Source organism: Artemia franciscana, chromosome 17 (assembly GCF_032884065.1).
Source record: "Artemia franciscana chromosome 17, ASM3288406v1, whole genome shotgun sequence".
Taxonomy (NCBI): Eukaryota; Metazoa; Arthropoda; class Branchiopoda; order Anostraca; family Artemiidae; genus Artemia; species Artemia franciscana.
In genome coordinates this window covers 28,211,559-28,234,132 of record NC_088879.1, presented here as the reverse complement: position 1 = coordinate 28,234,132, position 22,574 = coordinate 28,211,559, and the positions used below count along the sequence as shown (strand labels likewise).

The following is a 22,574-nucleotide window of genomic DNA, read 5'->3' as shown; positions in this document are numbered from 1 at the left end:
TCGTATTTTTTTGCAATAAATATAATTATTTCACTTAGGTAACTCTGTAATAATTACTTTGGTTGTGTTTGCAACTAAGTCCCCGTTTAACTCAGCCCCGCTCAACTAAATCCATTTAGCTCAAACCCTTGTTAAATACAACCCTCACTCTCTCAAACACTGTTTAACTCAAACCGCATTGAACTCAACCTCAATACAGCTCAACCCCCATCAAACTCAGTTCCAATGGAAATAATCCCCCATTCAACTTAAGCCCCTTCATTTCAAATCCACACAGCTCAACCCCTGTTTAACTTAGCCCCTATTCAACCCAAACCCTTTAGGTAAGACTACTGTGGTTGACAACATATAAAGCAGACACACTAATAAAATAAAAGTAGTACCAATAAATTCTTTTGTTTGAGCTCTTTTAACTGCTATCGAGACCCAATCCTTGTTCATTTCAACTAACAAACTTATCTAGATATCAATACATTTCATGGAACGGCTATAGAAATTTCAATAACCTGAATTCATAGGAATGGCGAACTTTGCATGACATTCGTGTTTTTTTTTTTTAGCAGATATCAAGAGGGAAAAGTATATTAAAAGACAAGCAAGTCACAAATTCATCCTGGATCTCAAAATAAGATTAGATGTAAGTGAAGTTACTTCTTGTAAGAGCTTATTAAGGGATGGGCTAGGATCAAGAAAAACCTGGGAGATGGTCAGTATTTGACAGATATGTGTAAAACAGAGGCAACTAAATTCTTCGAGGAAGGCGACAAATGGGGCTTCTTACCATATATAATACTGTAATGATCCAAAAATAATCCCGTTTCTTGCAAAAACAAAACTTCCCTCCCTCCCTACATGTTCACTGTTGTTGAAGGGCATGTATCAAGGCAACTCTAAGGAAATTTCAAAGAGTTTTCGCCGACAAGATATCAAAGAGATATCACCGGTGATTTCAGAGGGTATCCCCGCCTAATTAACAATATTGCGGGCAATAAGTTGTACGAAAAATGTGGTTCTATTCATAATTTCTAGGACTATAGTTGAGATAGCTGAGATAGGTATGACACGTTCTGGGAATGAAGGATATCCGATTGCCAAAGATTGTCCTTTTTGGCCAGCCATCTAGGGCCGAACGAAAAGCAATTCGTCCCCCGATGGGGTAGAAGGAGGCCAAAAGGAAGTTTTTATTGAAAAATAGAACTGTTTGGGAGGGTATAAAAATGGAGGCTTTGAATGGATTGGGATGGAGGTGGAGTGTGTATCTGTGTTGGCCTCAGAGGGGCCTTCGTGCTGGAGCGTGTTGTTAGTAGTAGTAGTGACATCACCAACTAATAGCCAAAGCACCTGAAAACTGAATGTACAGCAATTGAAGCCTCATTAGCTGTCATTTTCAATAGATTTCTGTTTACTTTGAACGATTCCTCAGCAATCTTCATAAGTGTTAAATTTTCATTTTTAGTAAATTTCATGACACTTCATAATTTCTTTGTTTTGTCAGGTTCTCTTAGAGGTCAACGAGCTGGACCAGTTCTGGAGACAACTGCCACAGAGACTACGTTTGGACATCCTAAACTTGCAAGGCCATGGTTTCCTAGACCTGTCATTGTAAACGTTATTGACGATTATTCCTTAATACAACGATCCTTATCCTTTGAGAAGTTGGCATCTGATATTCGTTCAGGTAAATATCTTCCGTTCCCAGAATAGTGTAGATACCGTATTTTGGTAACCTAGATGCTAATGGTGTCTTTTAATTTAGCTCTACACTTCCCTCGGATCGTAGTTCAGCGTTAATTTCCCCCTTCCACTAAACATTCCCTAAAAGTTTCAGCTTCATGCTCCTTATTCCAAGATATTGCATATACACGATTTTGACGAACTGGCAGCATGCAGTGTCTTTGATCTATCCTGTACCCAAGCTCAATGTGCTGTATCCTGTATCCAAAATCCAAGCTCAAATTATAAGTCTCATAGCAGCTTATATTGTAAAAGAGTTGTGTTCGTATGGATTGGACCAAAGACACGCTATTTTGACGATCTGAATACATATAGCATGTCTTTTGATTTACCTTTGCCCCCCTCCCCAAATCAAAATTGTAAACCCATTTGACCCTCGTACCCTACAATACTCCCTCAAAGTTTCAACTTCCCTTCAGCTACTCTCAAGATTTTGTAAATATATTGAAAATGAGGTACACGTAGGATCTTTTGATTTATTCAGGTACGTATGTTGAATCCAGGACAGAACAGTTCGTCAGAGCTCACTCGAAATACTACTAATTAAGAACAAAAAGAAATTTCGACTCATTTCCAGGCCCCTTAGCCCCCCAATGGCTTAATTCCCTCAAAGCCCTCAGGAAGGGGCATGGGCGTACGGAGGGGGGAACAGCTCCTCCTATAACTTCAAATTTACACTAGATATGGCTGAAAAAGCAGATGGTTGAAAAAGTAGTTGAAAAAAGGTAGATGGCTAAAAAGCTGGAAATAAACAGCTGGAATGACAAAATAAAATTCAAACAAGAAGCAATTATCCATAATGTCTTGGAAAGATTTATTTCTAATCCAAGAACATTAATGCTGAAGCTTATTGATGACTTATGATTGTTGGAGATTAATTATTAATAAAGGTTTCATAAGGTATGATAGGACTTGCTGTCTAAGGTTTTTTGAACTGTCAATATAACTTCAGCCCCCCCCCACCCATTATCACACAATCGGTTGCCCCCCCCCCCCCCTATAGAAGAAGCTACGTGCACCTATGGGAGGGAGGCAAAGTTGGAGCTAGTTTTCCAAATCAAGTGAAAATGAGGGTGAAAACTGAAAAAAGAGCCATATAGCACCATGAAAGCAAAAGATATACCGGTACGAAAAAAAACTGATTGGCCCCTGTGGATGCTTGAATTCAGCAGGTTTACCTTGGTTTTACCAAGATTTTTGAAGAAAATAAATTTCTGCTGGGGGAAAATTCGTTTGAGTTATTTGAGTTAATGCTCTGTCTTTTGATTTAGTTTACTACCCCTCTCCTCAACACTTCCTAAAAGTTTCAAGTTTATACCTTAGGCTGTTCCTGAGATGTTACAGACACACAATTTTGACAACCAGACAACACATACTGTATTTCTAATTCATCTCGCTATTTAATCATGCATAAAACATAAGTTTCACACAAGCTTATAGCACACAAGGTTATTATCCCCTGAATTAAAGACAGAAAATGTTTATCTCCTTCTCCCTCCTCCCAATACTAAGCTTGAATGCCCTTGCTCCACTCTCCTCCCTCACTTTGCTCAAGAGTACCTGAAATTTCAAATCCGTTCCCCGAGCCGTTCCAAGATATGGCAGATATGGTATTTAGATTAACTGGATGCACGTAACATGCAAGGCCTCTTGTTTTACCTCTGCCCCCTCCCCCCAAAATAAATTCAAATTCCACTCAACACCTTCTTTCCAATACTCCCAGAAAGTTTAATATCAATATTATACATTATTTGAAGATTCAGGAGCACACTGTCGTTTAGTTTACTCGGTTAAGCTTTTGGTTTTCATAGTATACTATTGGGAAAGTTTGGGAGATTTCCTAAAGCAAATAATCGATAAGAGCTAGCTCCCAATACAACTAATCAGGAACAAAATCGTTTCTACCCATTTACGATTCCCTAACCCCTCCCCTATCCAAAACAAAAATTTGAATCTTTTCGACTCAGAGATTAACTCCCGAAAGTTTCAAGATAATCAGATGCCCAGGATCAAACATTCCACTCCCCTTTCCATTATAAAATCTATGTTTAGAAAATGGGCGATTTGTAGATTTTATGGCCCTTGTCCCAGGGGCCTCGAGGATCGTCTCAACCCCAGGGCACATTTATTGGACCTTTTGACCATTCTTAAGGAAATCGTTATCTCAAAATTGCCTTGGACCTTCGGTTTGATACAATCCCCCCAGGGGAAAAAACAAAACAAATAAACGTGCATCAATTATGTTTCTTCTGAAAAAAAAAGAATCAAAATTCCACACTTTGAAAATTGGAACTTGAAACCTCTATGATAGGGTTTACTGATTTGATATATCTAATAAAGGGATTTTCAATTAGATCGCTTGCTTTTTTGGGGGGTTTTCCCTTTTTTTCAAAAATCAGGCAAATTTTCTCAGATTTTTCGTTTTGAGTGGATAGCAATAAACTGAAAGAATTTATATATTAAGAATCAGCATTAAAAGCTAGTACTGCCGGTGTAGCAATTTTCATTAGAATTCCATTTTTAGTTTTGGTGAATATTGTTCCAAGTCACTTTTTACTTCCAGATTTTTTTTATCACAAACTATTCGATAAGCTTCTCCTATGACGAAATTTGTTTGAACGTGTTCAATTTATTTAATTGAATAGGACAATAAAAACAAAGAGGGTCAATTTGACAGCTGGGTAGTAAGTTTAAATTCTGTTTTTCTTTCGCTAATCTACTTCTTTAATGTCTGAATATAAAAGAGATTTAAGTTCGAGGGGGTAATTGTCCTGTTTTGAAAGAGGTACATTTACTTGGCCATTATAAAATCAAAAGGTGGTATCTATGCAGGCAGGATGAATTTTGAGTATCTCTACTCCTTCAGTAAACTACTCTAAGGCGTAGAAAATTGCATCAAGACAAGGCTACATCTGTTATAATCTACCAAAGTAATGAATCTTTCTGTAATTTCGGTTTGAGTCTGATTTTCTTTCAAGATTAAATGCAATATAATTAAATAAATCATTGATGAAATAAATCTATCCCTTTACCAGAAATTCTTGTCGTTTAAGATTTAATGTCTTTTGTTTCATTTTACATGCAATTGAATTGCTCTTTTTATTTGAGAGTTTTTTCCTAAAAGTATTTAAAAATAAACTTTTTCCTACCGAAAAAATTCCTGAAATATGCTCCCTGCAGCCCAACTACCACTGATATTTTGGCGTTTGACCCCCCTGTATATTTTTGCCGGCACCCTTTACCCTATGTCTCCCAAAAATTTTCAGGCAAAATTTTAGCAAAATTTTCGTTTATTAACACAATTTTGCCAACTGCGCATACTACTATATGTTAATAAAAATAAAGGTTCAAAAAAATCAAAATGATTACAATCGATAGATTATTTATTTTAAATTTGCACTTCTAAAATTTCTGCACCCCGGGCAAGTCAAAATTTGTATCTTTCAATGATGGATAATTTTGTATCTGGGTGCAAAAGCTGTGATGCAGTCAGGACATTTGAACAAAGACCAAGCATAAGTAATAAAATTAATTTTTCCTATATCCATGGACCACGTGTGAACGGGAATAGAACATAACATATGTTTTGACTTTAGACAGTGGAGTTAAGTGCGTGTACAACCATTTATCCTATATCTCAAAAATATCTCCTAACTTTTAACCTTAAATATTATACTGATGACGTCGTATTTATGGCAAACCCACTAAGTTTCCATTTCTGACAGATGATTTTTCTTTAATTTTATAACTATTTACCCCCCCCCCTTGGGAAACACTAAGTGTGTATCGAAAGAGAAAAATTATAGTCCATTTCGATCCTGGTAAAATGAAAACTCCAGATAGTACTTTCGTCAAAACAATAAAAAATGGTGGATCCACAATGTCAGCTTGTCTTGAAAAGGTCCTTTTAGGGGGAGGGGGGATTTTCAAAGCAAACTATTGTATATGACCTACTGTATAAGATGGAACTACCGTAAAAATGTGTCTGAGTTTTTGGCGCCTTTTTGGGCCCTATTTTCAGATAAATCAATATCCTCTAGAATTGCAAAGCGCTCTTTATATACAACGGTACATACAGAGGCTCGTAGAACAGTCTACAAAGCTACCACCTAGGTCTTCAATGCCTTCAGTATTGGGGCACTATATCCATTAGTACTCCCACAATCTTTCAAGATAATCAAATAAAAATGAGCCTAGATGCTAAAACCGTCCTTAATTCTCTTTCATCATAAATCCTTTTCCTTGCTACTTATTAAATCTGTGTTCATTACCTTCATTTATTTCTCCTCAAAGAATTTCTCTAGGAAATATTAAATTTTGTAAGCACCTCTTATAAAAGGCGAGGGACTGGCCACTCTCCAGCATCTGGCGCACATCGCGGAGCACCACTGGCTTTGTAGTGCATGGCAAACTTCCATAGACCCATCTCCTTCCCCTCAAGTATGACATGCTTCGTACCACGCGTGGTGTGCTACCATTCCATGTGGTAGGTATGACTTGGTATACCCGATTTCTTAAAGTCAGTTATTCCTCGATAAATAACAATCGTAACCAAGACTAAGCCATTGAGACAAACACCATGATTAAGTCGTATGAAACTAAGAGTTAAGCCGCAAGATTGAACACTGCTTTCGGGAAAGGTATTAAGTGATTTTCTGCCTACTTTTCCTGGCTAGCAGAATAATATCCGTGACCTTCTGAATAAGCACGTTGATTATAAACTATAGATTTTCTTTCTTCTCTGTATATTCGTCCCATTGACAAAAGAGAATACAAATATCCAGTAGTTTCTGTCATAAGTAATTAAAAAAAAAATAAAAAAAAATTCAAAAAAAGAGTGAAAAGCAAAGTTGAAACCTAAACTAGTAGAAAATTAAAGTCATATAATGATATACTTTATGACAATGAAACATTAATGATATACATAGAGTATATTTTGGCCTTGTTTGCTTTATTTGGAACTTAAATTATTTTCTGTTTTCTGTTTCCTAGTTTCTCTTCTTCTTTTCCCTTTATTTTTGTTTCACTTTTTTAGTTTCTGTCTGTTTTATGTATTTTTCACGTCTCTTATTTTAAATCCCAACTGGATCCGATGACATGGGGGGAATTGAGGGGGGAACTCAAAATCTCGGAAAACGCTTAGAGTTGAGGGATCGGGATGAAACTTGGTGGGAAAAGTAAGCACAAGTCCTAGGTACGTGATTGACATAACCGGAACCGATCCTCTCTCTTTGGGGGAGTTGGGGCGGAGGGGGGGTTAGCGATATCGTGATATGACGAAGGATATCGTGTTTCATAGCTCTTATTTTAAATCCTGACTGGATCCGATGACATTGGGGGGAGTTGGGAGGGGGGACCTAAATTTTTGGAAAACACTTGAGTGGAGGGATCGAGATGAAACTTGGTGGTAAAAATACCACCAATACGTGATTGAAATAACTGGAACGGATCTGCTCTCGTTGGGCGAGTCGGGGGAGGAGGATTAATTCTGAAATTTAAAAAAAAAATGCGGTATTTTTAACTTACGAAGGAATGATCGGATCTTAATGAAATTTAATGATTAGAAGGATATCGGGTCTCAGAGCTCTTCTGTTAAATCCCGACGGGATCCGGTGAAGGAGAAGTTGGGGGCGGAACCTAAAATCTTGGAAAACGCTTAGAATGGAGGGATTGGGATGAAACTTGGTGGGAAAAATAAGCACAAGTCCTAGATACGGGATTGACATAACCGGGACGGATCTGCTCTCTTCGGGGGAGTTGGGGGGAGGGTTAATTCTAAAAATTAGAAAAAATGAGGTATTTTTGACTTACGAAAGAGTGATCGTATCTTAATGGAATTTCATATTTAGAAGGACCTCGAAACTTAGATCTCCTACTTTAAATCCCGACCGGAAGCAGTGTCATTAGGAGGGGAACCGGAAATCTTGGTAAACGCTTAAAGCGGAGAGATCAGGATGAAACTTGGTGGGAAGAATAAGCACAAGTCCAAAATAGATGACTGCCATAACCGGACCGGATCCGCTCTCTTTGGTGGAGTTAGGGGGGAGTAATTCGGAAAAAATAGAAAAAATGAGGTATTTGTAACTTACGAACGGGTGATCAGATCTTAATGAAATTTGATTTCTAAAAGGATCTTTAGCTTTAGAACTCTTATTTTAAATCTCGACCAGATCTGGTGACATTGAAGGGAGTTGGAGGGGGGAGTCAGAATTCTTGGAAAACGTGAAATTCAAGGTATCTTACGAATAGGTGTTCGGATCTTAATGAAACTTGATATATAGAAGAATCTTATGTCTCAGATTCTCCTTTTTCAATTCGAATCGGATCCGGGGACATAGAGGGCTGGAGAGGGGAAATGGAAATCTTGGAAATCGGAAATCTTGAAAAACCCTTAGAGTGGAGAGATCGGGATGAAACTTGATGGGAAGAATAACCACAAGTTATAGATACGAGATTGACATAATTGGTACGGATTCGTTCTCTTTGAGGGAGCTGGGGGTTGTTAATTTGGAAAAATCAGAAAAATTGAGGTTTTTTTAACTTAAGAATGGGTGACCGGATCTTATTAAAATTTGATATTTAGAAGGAACTCGTGTCTCAGAGCTCTTATTTCAAATCCCGACTAGATCTTTTGACATTGGGGGGAGTTGGAGGGGGGAAACCGAAAATCTTGGAAAACGCTCATAAATGTTGTAGATACGTGATTGACGTAACTGGACTGGATCCACTCTCTTTAGTGGAGTTAGGTGGTGGGGTTCAGTGCTTTGGCAAGTTTGGTGCTTCTGGGCGTGCTAGGACGATAAAACTCGGTAGGCGTGTCAGGGAACTGCACAAATTGACTTGATAAAGTCGTTTTCCCGATTCGATCATCTGGGGGGGGGGGCTGAAGGGAGAGGAAAAATTAGAAAATTGAGGTATTTTTAACTTACGAGTGGGTGATCGGAGGTTAATGAATTTTGATATTTAGAAGGACCTCGTGACTCAGAGCTCTTGTTTTAAATCCCGACCGGCATCAAGCCTCTGATTTTCCTTTTAAAGCAATCTATTGATTCTTAGAATTTTGCTAGAGCTCATAACATATGAGCTCTTGGCTCTTCCGACCTCGTCACAAGTGCCATATGAGCTCTTAGCTCTTGTTTTAACACAAAAGGATATGAATCCGTAACACACTAGATTTTACGATTAACTATGTCGACCCATTATGTATTTCTTATATTATCTTGTCGAAAGATAAACATGCATAAATATTGCATTTATTTATTACGTCATATATGATTACGATCTACGATTATGAAGTCATTCATCAAGCTTGTACATGAAAATACAATTTTTTTTTTGTCAAAAGTAATACTTAGATAACTTAGAAGACCACACTGTCTTTCCATGACGAAAGTATAACAGTACAAAATAGGGATGAAACCTTTTAATCGACAGTGAACAGATATAAAAAAAGATTTTAACTGGACATTTCGAACCAGTTAAAGAGAGTTTTACTGCTTTTCGAATCAGAAGTAAAACAGTTTTACTGCTGATGATGAACACTGTACATATGTTCGAAATAATCCAGTTAAGAAAAATTTATATCTGTTTACTGTCGATTAAAATGTTTTATCCCTATTTTGAACTGTTATATTTTTACCAAAAGTAATACTATTTAAAAAATATATATATTTGGATTTAAGTTATTTACTGATTTCCCTTGAAAACATTTGAAATAAAGCGTTTAATGTTCAAGCAAATACAGCTAAATGAACCCTTTCACTTCCAAAGCATTGTTGTTCAAAGATTCTAACTTTCTATTGTACTAATCCTGGTGTTAAAAAGTCATCTTGAAACGTTAGAATAAAGTAAAATGATAACTTAGAGCGAGTGATGGGTGACTGAGCAATGGTATTGAGGAGAAAGAGTCATCTCCACTCCCAAGGAAATGTACCTCCATCTTGTACAAAGAAAACTTCAAGATAAATAAATCTCCCAGTAACGAACAATCACTGGAAATCTGCTTGTATAATTGGTAATTGTCCAGAACTCCCAGCCAGTCACTAGCCAGCAGGTCTGAAACAATTCTGTGACTTTTTACAACTGGTACCTGAACCAAGTATTTCTGATTTTTTTCCCACGATGTGCGTATTTTCTTATGCTTATCTTAAGCGTGCTTCCAGTTCAAATATAAAATAGTAATATACAACAAACCTAATGCTGAATAGCTCACAAATCGAACAACTATAGCCTACCTTTTCTGTTATCAGATCGTTTTTTCTTTTTTCGTTTTTGATAATTAGCTTTTGTACTTAAGTGTTACATCCTTGTATAGTCTAACATGTATCGTTTTTTAGGTAATAGAACTCCTGTCAATGGTTCAGTATCAGAAGGTTTCCAGCCATTAGACTCTATTGATGGATTCCTGGGTCAATCAGTCAAAGGAGTTTTGAACGGGAGAAAACAACTTTTAGAGAAAGTGCAATTGATAGGACAGGAAAACACCAAAGACGATAAGGCGGGAGTGGCCGTGACACTATCTTTAACAAATGAAAATAAGAAGTTTGATTTCGAGAAAGATATAAAAAATGTTAGCCAAAAAAGCCATTTAGATCATGAGCTTGACATTACTCAACAAAGTGACATTCAAATCGAAGGGCATATCCTGGGCAGGCACAGAAATAGAGGCGATGATAGCTCAAAATTGAGTACACTAGATAATTTGGAGAGCTCGGATTTAGCAGCTAATTTGGAAAATAGTGCCATAGAAAATGAAGACCTAATTCGACTTGGAGGAATTCCATCAGCCGAGGACCTGCAAGGAAGAAATCAGGAAATGAAGAATAATGCAGCTGTTGATATTTTGAGTCACGTTAGTGAAAAAGAAGAAACAGCTGAAAGAGATGTTATAGAAGTTATTCCAAAATTGGAAAAAAACACAGAAGATATTCAGAAGAATGTTTCTGAAACTCTGAATAAACAAGAAGGGAACAAGACGAACAATGTCATCAAGCCCCTATATATTCCGTGCCCATTGAAAAAAGAGAGAGATTATAGTTGCAACGAAACGGTACTCCATTCACATGAACAAGAAGGTAAACATAAGGAAGCAATTTTAAATAAACCGTCAGGGCAGTTACTGGATTTATCTCATCCCCTGAAGTTTGAAACTGCTGTAGAAAGCTTGGCTACCAGTCTAAACACTGATGAAAAGAAATTAGTTAGTGTGAAAAGTCATACTATGAACCTCAGTGACAAAACTTTTGTTGATACTCTTTCAAAAAATAATCAGATAGAGGAATCTGTAAAAAGTGTCTCATCCAATTCCACGAATAAAAAAGCGGAAAAGGAAACTCTTGAAACAATAATTTCCTTTGACAATGCAAGCCTGAATAACTCTGCTTCATCACAGAATCATAGTTTGACTAACAAAAATCAAATCTTAATAAATACGCTTCAAGAAGCTGTACTTTTAAACGAGGATTTGGATGGCCCACTTTTAACGAGTATCAGAGACTTTTCACTGCCTCTCCCTGGTGAAGCACCAGAGCAGTCAGAACTGCCAGCAGCTTCTGAAACTTCATCAGAAGGAAATATCAAGCCCGTCAGTAAACACCCAAACAATACTGATTCCGACAAAGATGTTACAGACATTAACCTTTCCACTAGGCTAGAAAGTTTAAGTACCAAGGCTTCTGAAGTACGAAAAAATCTTACGAAGCAATCTAATCTCGGATCTATTTCATCAATATCCCCTGCAAAGTTTTCCTCTAGTCTCAGAGAGCCACTCCTTAATGAAGATTTGTTAATGCCGTCACTCCCCAATGTATCAGCAAAATTTGTCCCTGAAAATGGAAATTTCACCCCTGAGATGACCTTCAATAAACTAGAAAACTACACAGAGAAAGTCCCTGATTCCGAATCACAAAAGAAAGTAACGGATTCTTTTACGAAGGACGCGAAAAATAATCAAATCAATGATTCTTTAAAAGGCCCAATAAGTATTCAAATGGAACCAAATGCTATGGAATCAAGTTTTAATAAAGGTGCAGACAAACTTGAAAAAGAAAAGGATATCGAAGGAAAGGAGGATTTCAGAATAGAAGTGGAGGATAACAACATGTCTATGTCACCATCTATTAGCAATCTGACGTTCGAAAACGAGAAAATAATAAATAAGAATCATTTTACAGGAGACATCTTGCTGAAAAGGATGAAAAATAGAACAGAATTGGACAAAAAGAAAGAAAATTTTAAGCCGAAAGAACCAGGTCAAAAATACATGGAAAACGTAAAACTGGATATACCTGCATTATATCAGAAAACTGAAACATCTTTTCCTGACAACACAGTAAAAAAGTTGTCAAATACAGACATAAAGAGCCTTCCAATTAATGAAGAAATCCCTCCAAGTCATGAATTCTCTGAACATTTTGGTAACATTGTAAATCTAAATGAAAGCGTAACCTACGTCGAAACCCCAAAACTACTAAAGGAAAGTAATCCAGAAAGGCTGGAAACTGGGTTGAAAGAAGAAAGGCTGAACAACAAAGCACTAGGTAATCAAGTTAACAAAGAATTTAGCCAAATCTACTCAAATCTATCTCATAATGGAACAAATAAGAATGAAGACACTAGCAAAGCTCAACAAGAAGAAATAACTACAAGTGAGGGGATGAAAATCAAAAGCTCACTTGAGGATCTAGAAACAGGATATTTCGAAGGTAAAATCAACAGTAAAGAACACGGAATGGACGGTTTTGATAATAAAGAACTTAATCTAGTTGAAAAGACGCAAGAAAACTCCAATACTGCCATAAATAAAGAAGTCACATCCGATAAAAGTTTTGCAACAGTACTTGATAAACCTAAAGACTTTTTGAAAATCGAGAGTACCAGCTTTAACCAAGCTAACGTGAACAGAAAGGATAACAATCTGGAAATGAAAGCACATGATTTTGGAAACTCCGTGGAAGCAGCTGGAGTACCGAGCCAAGAAAAAGGAAAAACAGCTGAAGATGAAACGATGAAAAACTTTCAAAACTTTCCAATAATTGGTTCAAAAGAAAACAACACTAGTACTCCAAAAATCAAAGAAGTAAGCATAGCACCAACAATTAAAGAGGGATTAAAAAATGCTGATGAAAATATCGGTGCTGTAGAAAAAGGAAAAAAGAAGCAGAACGTGCTTTTTCAAGAATTACAAACAATTGGCGTTGAGGCCGAAGAGCAAGAAAAACCTACCCAAACCCCTCTTTATGAAACTACAAAATATTTTCAGGATAGGAATTCCACAGAAGACAAAGCTTCAAAATATGAAGAAGCAATTATAGTGCCAAAGGTCAAAGAAGAATTTTCAAATTCTGCAGAGAATGTTGAAAGCACAGAAAACGAAGAAGAGAAGCATAACATTATATTGGAAAAAATTAACTTGGATAACTCTTTAGGAAAGAATCACGTTACAAAAACTGCTGAAGAAGTTACGAAAAATTACCAAAGCTCAACAGAAAATTCAAGCCAACATTCTGAAATATTACTGAATGGTGATATTAAAGCTCAAAAAGACAATGAGTTTCTTGGAGCATCAAACAAAAACAACTTAGACAGTCAAAAAGACCTAACTGTCAAGGGAACTGATGAGTTTGAGAACTTGACAGGAAAAGAAGGCGGAAAATTGGAGGGATTTGGAAATGGCGGAAACATTGAAACAAAAGAGAATTTACAGTGGAATCAGAAGCTTTCAGTCTTAGAAGGAGGCGAAAAACAAACAGCTTTAAAAAGTGGAGTTGTGTTAACAGACCCAAATAAAAAAGATGCCTCCATATTGGAAGATAAAAACAGAAGGATAAATTTTAGCAACATTGATAAAATCAGACCAGATGAAACAGCTGTTACAGAAAATCATAAAGCTTTAGAGGAAACAGATGAAGATATTAATTTAAGTAGCGAAAGGGCACCTAGTCAAGGAATATTTGAGGTTTTTCAAAATGAAAGCATACAAGCAAATGAAGAGACGAACATTTCTATAAAAACCAAAACTGTTGAAAAGGAGGATGTAGTGACAGTCAGTGGCAAGGGACAAGAAAATGAATCAAATAAGCAAGAAACAGTAAAAGATATTCGGAAAAACCATCAGGATGGAGTAGAACTTAAGTTAGAAGTTCCAGGCGGTGCGTTTAAACGAGTAAATACTGCCAAAAACAAAAATGGAAATTTTACTCCAGAAATATTAAATGCAGAAAGTATAAAAGGATTAAAGGACTTAAATGAAGATGCAATCATATCTAAGGATAATGGCCAATATAGTGAAGAAACATCAGTTGCAAAAGAGGAAGACGCTCAAGAAGAAGGCAATGATCAGAAGCTAAACAGCAAATCGACTCAAAATCTCAATATAAGCAGCGTGGAGAAAAAGGAAATGGTGGGTAGTAAATTGGTTAATATTTACAAAAATGAAGACATTAAAACCCAAGCTACTTTTTTTAAAGCAGACAATCAAAATTTAAACGGACCCAAATTTTTAGACGGTAATTTCAATATAAATAAAACCGAAAAGCCCGTTGTGACGAACAACGTGGATGAAAAAGCTACACAAATTCAGAATACACTAGAAAATTTTAAGGATGAAGACGTCCTATCAAAGGAAACAGCCAAGCCAAACTCTGAAAGTTTCTTTATTTCAATTTCCAGCAACGGAAGTCAGGATGACACGTCAAATAAGCAGCCTACAAATTTTATGCCAAATCTTCCAGATGGAGTGGAGCATAAATTAGAAATTTTAGACAATTTAGAGGATTTTAGACGTTTAAATGCTGTTGAAAGTGGAAACATTACTCCAGATATATCAAATGCAGAAAGTAAAAAGAATTTAAGTGAATTTAACAAAGATAAAATAAAACCTAAGGATACTGAACAAAACATTTTTCAAATACTTGTTACAAAAAAGGAGAAAATTGAAGAAGAAGGCAATAGTTCAAAGGATAACAATACAACAAATCAAACTTCTAATATGAGCGTCGATGAGCGAGCAGAAATAGCCTTAGGTACTAAAATGGCTGACAAATACAAAAATGAAGACAATACAACCAAAGTTACTTTGGATAAAGTGGACAATCATAATCTAAATCAAGATGTTCTTTCAAACAATAATCTCACCAAAAATAATATTAAAACGCCAGAGAAGACAAACAACACGGATGAAAAACCTATTCAAATGCCGAAAACAAAGGAAAATAATTTCGGAGATCTTGAAATATCCTCTATTGATATAGGCAAGCACGATATGGAAAGATTCTCGTATTCAAATTCCAGTAAAGTAAATCAGGAAATATTGTCAAGGAAGCAGTCTGGAAGTATTGTGGCAATGACTAAATCGGTCACTTCTTCTTCTACTTCTGACGATCAGGAGCGTAAAAGTACATCAGATATACTTCACAATGCTAACATCAAAGTTGTACCAGATCAGACAAGTCACCAAAATACAAAAACACCATCGTTTTCAACATCAAGCAATGAAACCTTTAAAATAGTCTCAAGTAATTTTTCGGAAAGTATTGTGGCAACAACTAAATCGAAACACGTAACACTCTTGAATAGATTCAACAAGCCAGGCGTGGGAAAAGATGAAACAACAGTTGGTCCTGAAGCTAAAGTCAAAATAGAGACAATAGAAGACGCTGAAAAAATCAGGATTTTAAAGGAAGATTTTCAGATGGAAGACATGTCAAACAGTAACAAAGCAAACGAAAGCATAAACATAACCCCTCCTAAGGGGAAAGAAACTCTAGAAGAAAAGCAGGATGAAAGTTTTGCAGTTGTGCCGACTACTGAAAGTCTAGAAACAAAAAATAATTCTATTTTAGGCGATACAAGCAATACAAGAGCGAAAATTACTTTAGAACCGCTGATAGAAGAGAGCATATTTAAAAGTAAAAACAACGCTATGGTTAAGCCTTCTGAAGAAGGCGAGACAAGAAAACTAGACTACTTTTCAGAGGAAAATGTAAATACTGCTGATGAAAAACAGAACAAAAAGGAAAAGGAGCCTAATAATGCTAACATTTCATTAAAAAAACATACCAATACCGAACCCAGTGATAATTCAGATATTCTGAACTCATCGGTATTAAAGCTTGGAAACGAAGAACTTCTGGTTAGTCAGAAGGTTATATCAGCAGAAGAAAATACAGATTCGGAAACTGTTAATAAATATAATGGTACAAAAATAACAACTTCCTTGGATATCATGGCCATGAATAATTTTAGCGAACCTATGACTCCATTTGCAAGTGTGCTATATAGTAACGATGAACATACGGGATTACATCCTACGCCTAATAGTTCAAATGAATTACAAAAAGTATCAAAGGAAGGAGGAGAGAATGCACCAATGCTCTCACCAGCTTTAAATAAGGGTGAACACATTTTAGAGAAAGCAGAAATATCAGTGAATCAAGATAATAGAAGTGATAGGATAGCGCAAGCAGTCAATCTGGTAGACGAGAAAATAATACGGACCAAAACGAAAGGTGAATCAACAGAAATCTTACCCGTAGTTTCGAATACAACTGAAAATATTTTTGATAAAGTGGAAATATCAGCGAATCAAGATAATGGTAGTGAAAGTAATGGACAATTTGCAGATCCTGTAGACACTTTTACAGAAAACAGCACTAGTGATCCAAACAAAGATGTCATTAATGGAACAGACATAGCCAGGTTCAATAAGTCAAACATCGTAGAAAATTTGGAAGAAAATCCGAAAGAAGAACCAAAAGTAGAAGAAGAAGTTACAAAAAAGAGAAAATTTAGGCCAAAAATCATCAGAATTCATAATTCGAAAGCTCAGTTTGTTGACGAGAAATATAGAGGTAAGGATCAACGAAAATTGAAAAAATTAACTAGACTAAGTATTTTTCAAATTTCTAGAGCCCTATGTTTTGGGTTGAAAGAATATACACAACGTGTTTTTTTTTTAAACACGATGAATTACGCTACTTCGTGCTAGAACTATGTTAAAGACTAGTGGCAAATCGGATATTCGAATGCGTTTGGCGCCGTAAATTTAAGAATAGAAAATACTATTCAAAAATTTTTAGGCACAATCTCAGTCTCGTTTTTTTCAATTTTGTACATCCTGTCCAAGAACGTATACAGGATTTTTTTTTTTTCTTCGATGCGAATTAAAAAGAATAATACTTTAACAATGTTTTAACGAGTCAAAGAAACATTTAGGGATATATATATATATATATATATATATATATATATATATATATATATATATATATATATATATATATATATATATATATATATATATATATACATATATATATATATATATATATATATATATATATATATATATATATATATATATATATATATATATATATATATATATATATATATATATATAGAAATACAGAAATGTAAAACAGACGTAAGTATTTTCGTAAATAATTTTATACCTTGGCCCAAAAACTGCCTATGGAAGTATTTTCGTATATAAAAAACTGCTAAACCAGTAAACTAAACTCATGATTTCATTAGAAATGATAATTAATCCAATAAATCACCGTTTTCCTCAACAAACAAATCAATATATTTTCCTCCTAATTTTTTGTCATTTAATGTTTCTACTCGATAAATCCGACACTTGCATGAAAAAGATAGGGAGCTATTTGCAAGCAGATAATTCTTGATAGGATATAAAGAATGTTTTCTTTTACTTGCAATGGAAAGAGGCACTATTGATTTGAAAGGAAATAGTATATCCTCAGGATAGGTTAGCCTAAAGTAATTGAAAGCCTATCACAAAGTGAATGAAGATTAACTTGTGCTTTAAGGCAAGCTACAAAAATCGTTAAAAGACCTAGAGAAATTTTAGACACCACAAATTAGAATCAAATTAGATGTGACAAAGAAAGAGTAATCTTACAAAAACGTTCCCTTTCTAAGCCAGCTACAATAGCAACACAATTCTTATTTCATTTTAATCAGGATAAGTTTATTAAATGCTCTTCATAAGCGTGTTTAATTTAAGCTTTATCAGTTTTCAGCTAAATCCTTTAAAATCTTCTCATTCATCTTTCCATTTTTCCCCGCACGGTCCACCATTTTATTTTGCAACATCGGCACAATATTTTTCATGCCCTTTAAAAAAGAATCATGTGCCCTTTAAAAAAAAGTTGACAATAAATGAAAAAGTTAGCTTTGAAACTGATTTCAACCATTTAAACAAAATCAAATTTAAAGCTTTTTCACGTTCGGTTAGTAGTATTAAAATAATATTTCTTTGTCGTTTTAAAAAGTTTAGAAGGGAGAGTTTATGTAAGTTCTAAAGACTATAAATGCAAAGCATTTATAATATTCCATAAACTGGTATATAAGGTCTCTATTATACACCATCGTGTGATCTGATTATAGTAGACATTCGGAAAGGTACAAAAGATAAGTTTGAATGAATAATCAGAGTTCGTGGTAACGAACTGTAAGTATGGAACGACACGGCTTAATAGTAACCAAAACTCTAAAAACGGAATTTTGATATCAGTAGATATATCAAAAGCATCAGCTTATTATATTGATTCCAAATATATATGATTTGTTAAGTTTAGTGTTACCCGTCAAAGGCTAAAAGCCTTAAAAACGTTCCTGATTTTAGAAAAAGGGGGAAACGCCTCTGATAGTTAAAGAATTAATTAATAAAAATGATTAATTTTCAATGAATTAGTTTAAATTAAGTAATGAAACTCACACAATCAGATTCAGCGTATTTGAGAACCCTATCATAGAGGTTTCCAGCTCTATCGGCGAAAATGAGGAATTTTGTATTTTTTGCCAGAAGAAAGATCACGTATGTTTGTTTATTTGTTGTTTTTTTTTTGTTTTTTTTTTCAGGGATGATCACTTCGACCCAAAGGCCTTAAAACATCGAGAAAGGCTCTTCTGTATGGAAATTTAAAGTTTTACTGCCCTTGTTAAGTGATCAAAAAGATTGAACGACAACTAGCCCCACCTCCCACATCATTTCCCCTCCCCCTCAAATCGTCAAATCGAAATTTGGAGATAGCCATTTTGTTCAGCATAATTGATAGATCAATAGCTGTGCCTTTTGAGATAACATGACCCCCACAGCCCCTGGGGAAAGGTCTTTTAAGTTATAAAATTTACCCATTGTATCCGTAGTGGAAAGTGCGCAAGTGTGAAAGTTAGTTACTGGAAAGTATATATGGGTAAAATTTCTGCTGGGAAGAATTTCCACGAAGAGAATTATCCATGGGGAGGGAATTTTCCGGGAGGTAAACTTTTCGGGGTATATTTTTTACACTGTGGGAATTTGCCAGAATTCCTATACGGAACTCTTTTTATTTGTCCTACTTTAGCCTTGCAGACTCAATTTTAAGTGTGGAGATGTTAAGGGTATTTACCCGTGGTAAATTATCCCCGGGGTTGAATTGTCTACAGGATCATTTTGTAGGAAGCGAGGTCGTAGAGGTGGAGCGAGATTTCCCGGCATTATTTAAAAAACGATCAAAAATTAAATAAAAAAAAGTTTTTTCAACTGAAAGTAAGGAGCAACATTAAAACTTAAAACGAACATAAATTATTACGTATATGATGGGGGGGTTGTCCTATCCTCAGCACCTCGATTTTAATGCTAAAGGTTAAATATTGTTCCAATTATTTAATAGTCACTCCTGAAATCGCTTAATTAGAACAATAAGATGCTTTTTTTAAAAGTACCAAGAAACTTAAGCGTGAAGAGCGAGGTGCTGGGGAGGAGGCAATCCTTTTCATATACTTAATAATTTCTGTTCATTTTAAGTTTTAATAATGCTCCTTACTTTCAGTTGAAAAAACTAGTTTTTTTTTTTTTAATTTAGTATCAAAAGAAGTCAGCTTTATTCTCATTTTATTTTGTCGGCGAAAAGGTGAGTAGCTTTTCTCGTAAAATTATCGGCATTTTTGTAGAATTTTAATAAATTCAAGAATACAAGATTATTACAATAAAAAATAAAAAATAAAAATGGTCATTGGTCAATAATGTAATTTTTGAGTTCTTACGCTTCTTCGATTTGAGCCCGGTTAGGTCAATTTAGGTAAATGACGTTGTTTTAATAATGATCATTTCCCCCTCCCTACCTTGAATACCGCGTCGTAAAATAAAATGGCCAAAAATTGATATCCATGAATTAACACAGCCAAGTATCCCGGTTTTGTTGAAATCACAATTTACTGATGTACTTTAGCAAATTCAACACACCTACTGACTGGAAACAATAAAATATTGTTTCTTATTGACAAAGAAAAATCGTAAACATAACTGGCTCATTGTTATGGTGAATTTTTCTTTTTTCAAATGTTTGTGGAATAAATAAGCTATGAACTTGGACGCTTCTGCTAAATTTACCCATATTGAAATGTAAAGAAATAGAAATGTTCAGTGATAACCAGTGTCGTTACTAGCCAATTTTTTTTGGAGGGGGAGCAAGAGATTTTACCAGCTGGCTGGTCATTTTTACTGACTATTTTGTCAAAAATTAGGATAATGTCCATTTAGAATGCAATACGTAAAATCACTGCACGAGTCGGTAAAACCGCTGCATTTACCAACCGAGATCCAGATTCCGGTACATATAATGTCACTATGTAATGCTGTTTGTTCAACCAAATGGAAAATTCTGGCCCCAACGGTAAAATCTCGGCAGGAGTCGATAAAACTGTTGCGTTTACCGACCAAGTTCGAAATTTCTGTAGATGACACATCAGTGTTTTCGTGGTCTTTATTGAACCGAACAAAGAATGTTACCGACTTTTTTTTTACCGAGTGACCAAAAACTTTGGGGGGCGTCACCCATCCCCCATACGTGACGGTCCTGGTGATAAGTTCAGTTTATGTAACGTTGAAAAATATAATGTCGACTGCATAGCAAGACTGCAAACAGCTAGAGAAAAGTTTCTAGACAAAACGTCCGAAAAACATCAAACTGAAGAAAAATTATTAAGAGGGTAAACCTGCTAATTTTCTGTCTTGTTTTGCCTTTTCAATAGAATCGGATAAATTACTGCCCTTTTAAGAATTGAAGATGGGGAAGTTCGATCGACATAAAGGAATCGATTATTCCATAATCGTCAAAACTAGTCTGTGAATCACAAGAGATGACAACCGTGTAACATTACCTCGATTATCTAAATTTGCAATTGTGAGCAAAATAAGGTCAGAATACTAAAGTCACCAAACGTCAATTGTTACAGTTTGCCAATTTCGAGGCAATTTTAACGAGCTTAAGAAAAAATGCCATAAAAAGTTTGAATATTTGCATATATTGTTAAGCGAAACTAGTAAAGACTTGCGCAACCGATTTGCAGCGATAAGCATGATAGACTTAAAGTAAAAATGAAATTTCTAGTAAATAAAAATAAATAAATAAAAACAAAACAAGGTGGATTCTATGAGTGAAATGCAAAATCCACCAAGAATTCAAATATCTGCCCAAATATGAGTTTTAATTTAGTACATGGATATATCTAAAAACTATTGGGTCTAATGGTATTTGGGAATGAGTACTTTGTATGTATAAAACTACATAGTCACTAATAAAAATAAACCTCCAAACAATCCCCTGATGAACAGATATCATAAATGATAACTTGTAATTTTTAAACCAAGTAAAACGCGAGTGTTTCAGCATAGATAAATAGAAATAAGACAAGAGCTATGTTATTATGAAACGCCAAGCAACATATTACAGTCCTGAAGAGAGAGGGCTTGAACAAACTGAAGCCGAGATGAAATAAATATTCTAGTTATCAGCAAACTTTGTTTTCTAGATGATAAACCATTGCTCCGTCTCCATCAGCTAACGCCAAAAAATCTTCGCGCTATCAAGGAATTGTTGCTTATGAAGAAACGGGAAAGAATGGCTCAAAGTCAAGCAGCTATAGAAGAAGAAAATAGCAGGCCTTTTAGAAACTCAAGAACACCTGCTAGGAAAGTTAAATTTCCATTGCGAAGAAATATATAACGCTTTTACTTTTATTATATTTATCTCAATTAATAGTTTTTTTTAATGAATCTTAATTTTGTTGAATTGTGAAAGTCCTTAGGTAATATTTTATAAGGCCCAAAGCTGATTAATAGATATAAAACAGCATTAAAGAAACACCAGTAAATAACCTAAAGGCCCTAGGTACCCCTCCCTTCTCCTCTACGTGAATATTTCAGTATTTCCGGCATACATAAGTCTCTACAAGCATATAAAATATCAGGGCTGTTGACCGACTACTTTACAACGGAACATAGAGATTAAATTGAGCTACATGCTTTGAGCTATTTTTACAATTTTAAAGGTCATCAATGCTTACATTGAGGCTTCATATATTTAAACACTAAAAGCTTTCAAAAAACCTAAAGGCTGCAGAATTTATGTACAGGAAAAAACAATTACATCTGCTAAGGAAGTCCATCTCCAAATTTTTTAAATTGTGAGGCTAGATGCTTCTTACCTCATATCATTTCTATATAATAAAAAAATCATGTACTTTTAGGTAAGATCTTATATCCCAGACAATTTTTCATTTTGTGGGTGGATGACAATTACCTAGATACGTCCTATGAAGCGCAAAAAAAGGGTTTTTAGTGTTAAAATATTTTCTATAATTGTTTTTACATCATAATATGCGTCCCACAATAAAACTGAAAAGAAACTATTTGATAAACAGCTCTCGTGTCTGTAATACCTTCTTAAATATCCTATAGTCCCATAAATACATTATTTAACCCAATAGACTAGCTCCATCGGAAAAAGTACGATTTTTCCAGTCGGAAAAATCCATATTCTAACTCACAAGTT

At 35.1% G+C, this 22,574-nt stretch overlaps 1 protein-coding gene across 1 annotated transcript in view; it reads left to right on the top strand.

Annotated features, from left to right (window-relative positions):
* The window catches only part of LOC136038106 (uncharacterized), a 30,270-nt gene extending 8,480 nt beyond the window's left edge, over window positions 1-21,790 (top strand). Inside the window, exons 2-4 of the mRNA XM_065721121.1 lie at window positions 1,496-1,678; window positions 10,071-16,583; window positions 21,553-21,790. Coding sequence (XP_065577193.1) covers window positions 1,496-1,678; window positions 10,071-16,583; window positions 21,553-21,746 — 6,890 coding nt within the window. The 3' untranslated portion in view covers window positions 21,747-21,790. The remainder of the gene's footprint in view (window positions 1-1,495; window positions 1,679-10,070; window positions 16,584-21,552) is intronic.
* Window positions 21,791-22,574: the final 784 nt, after the last annotated feature.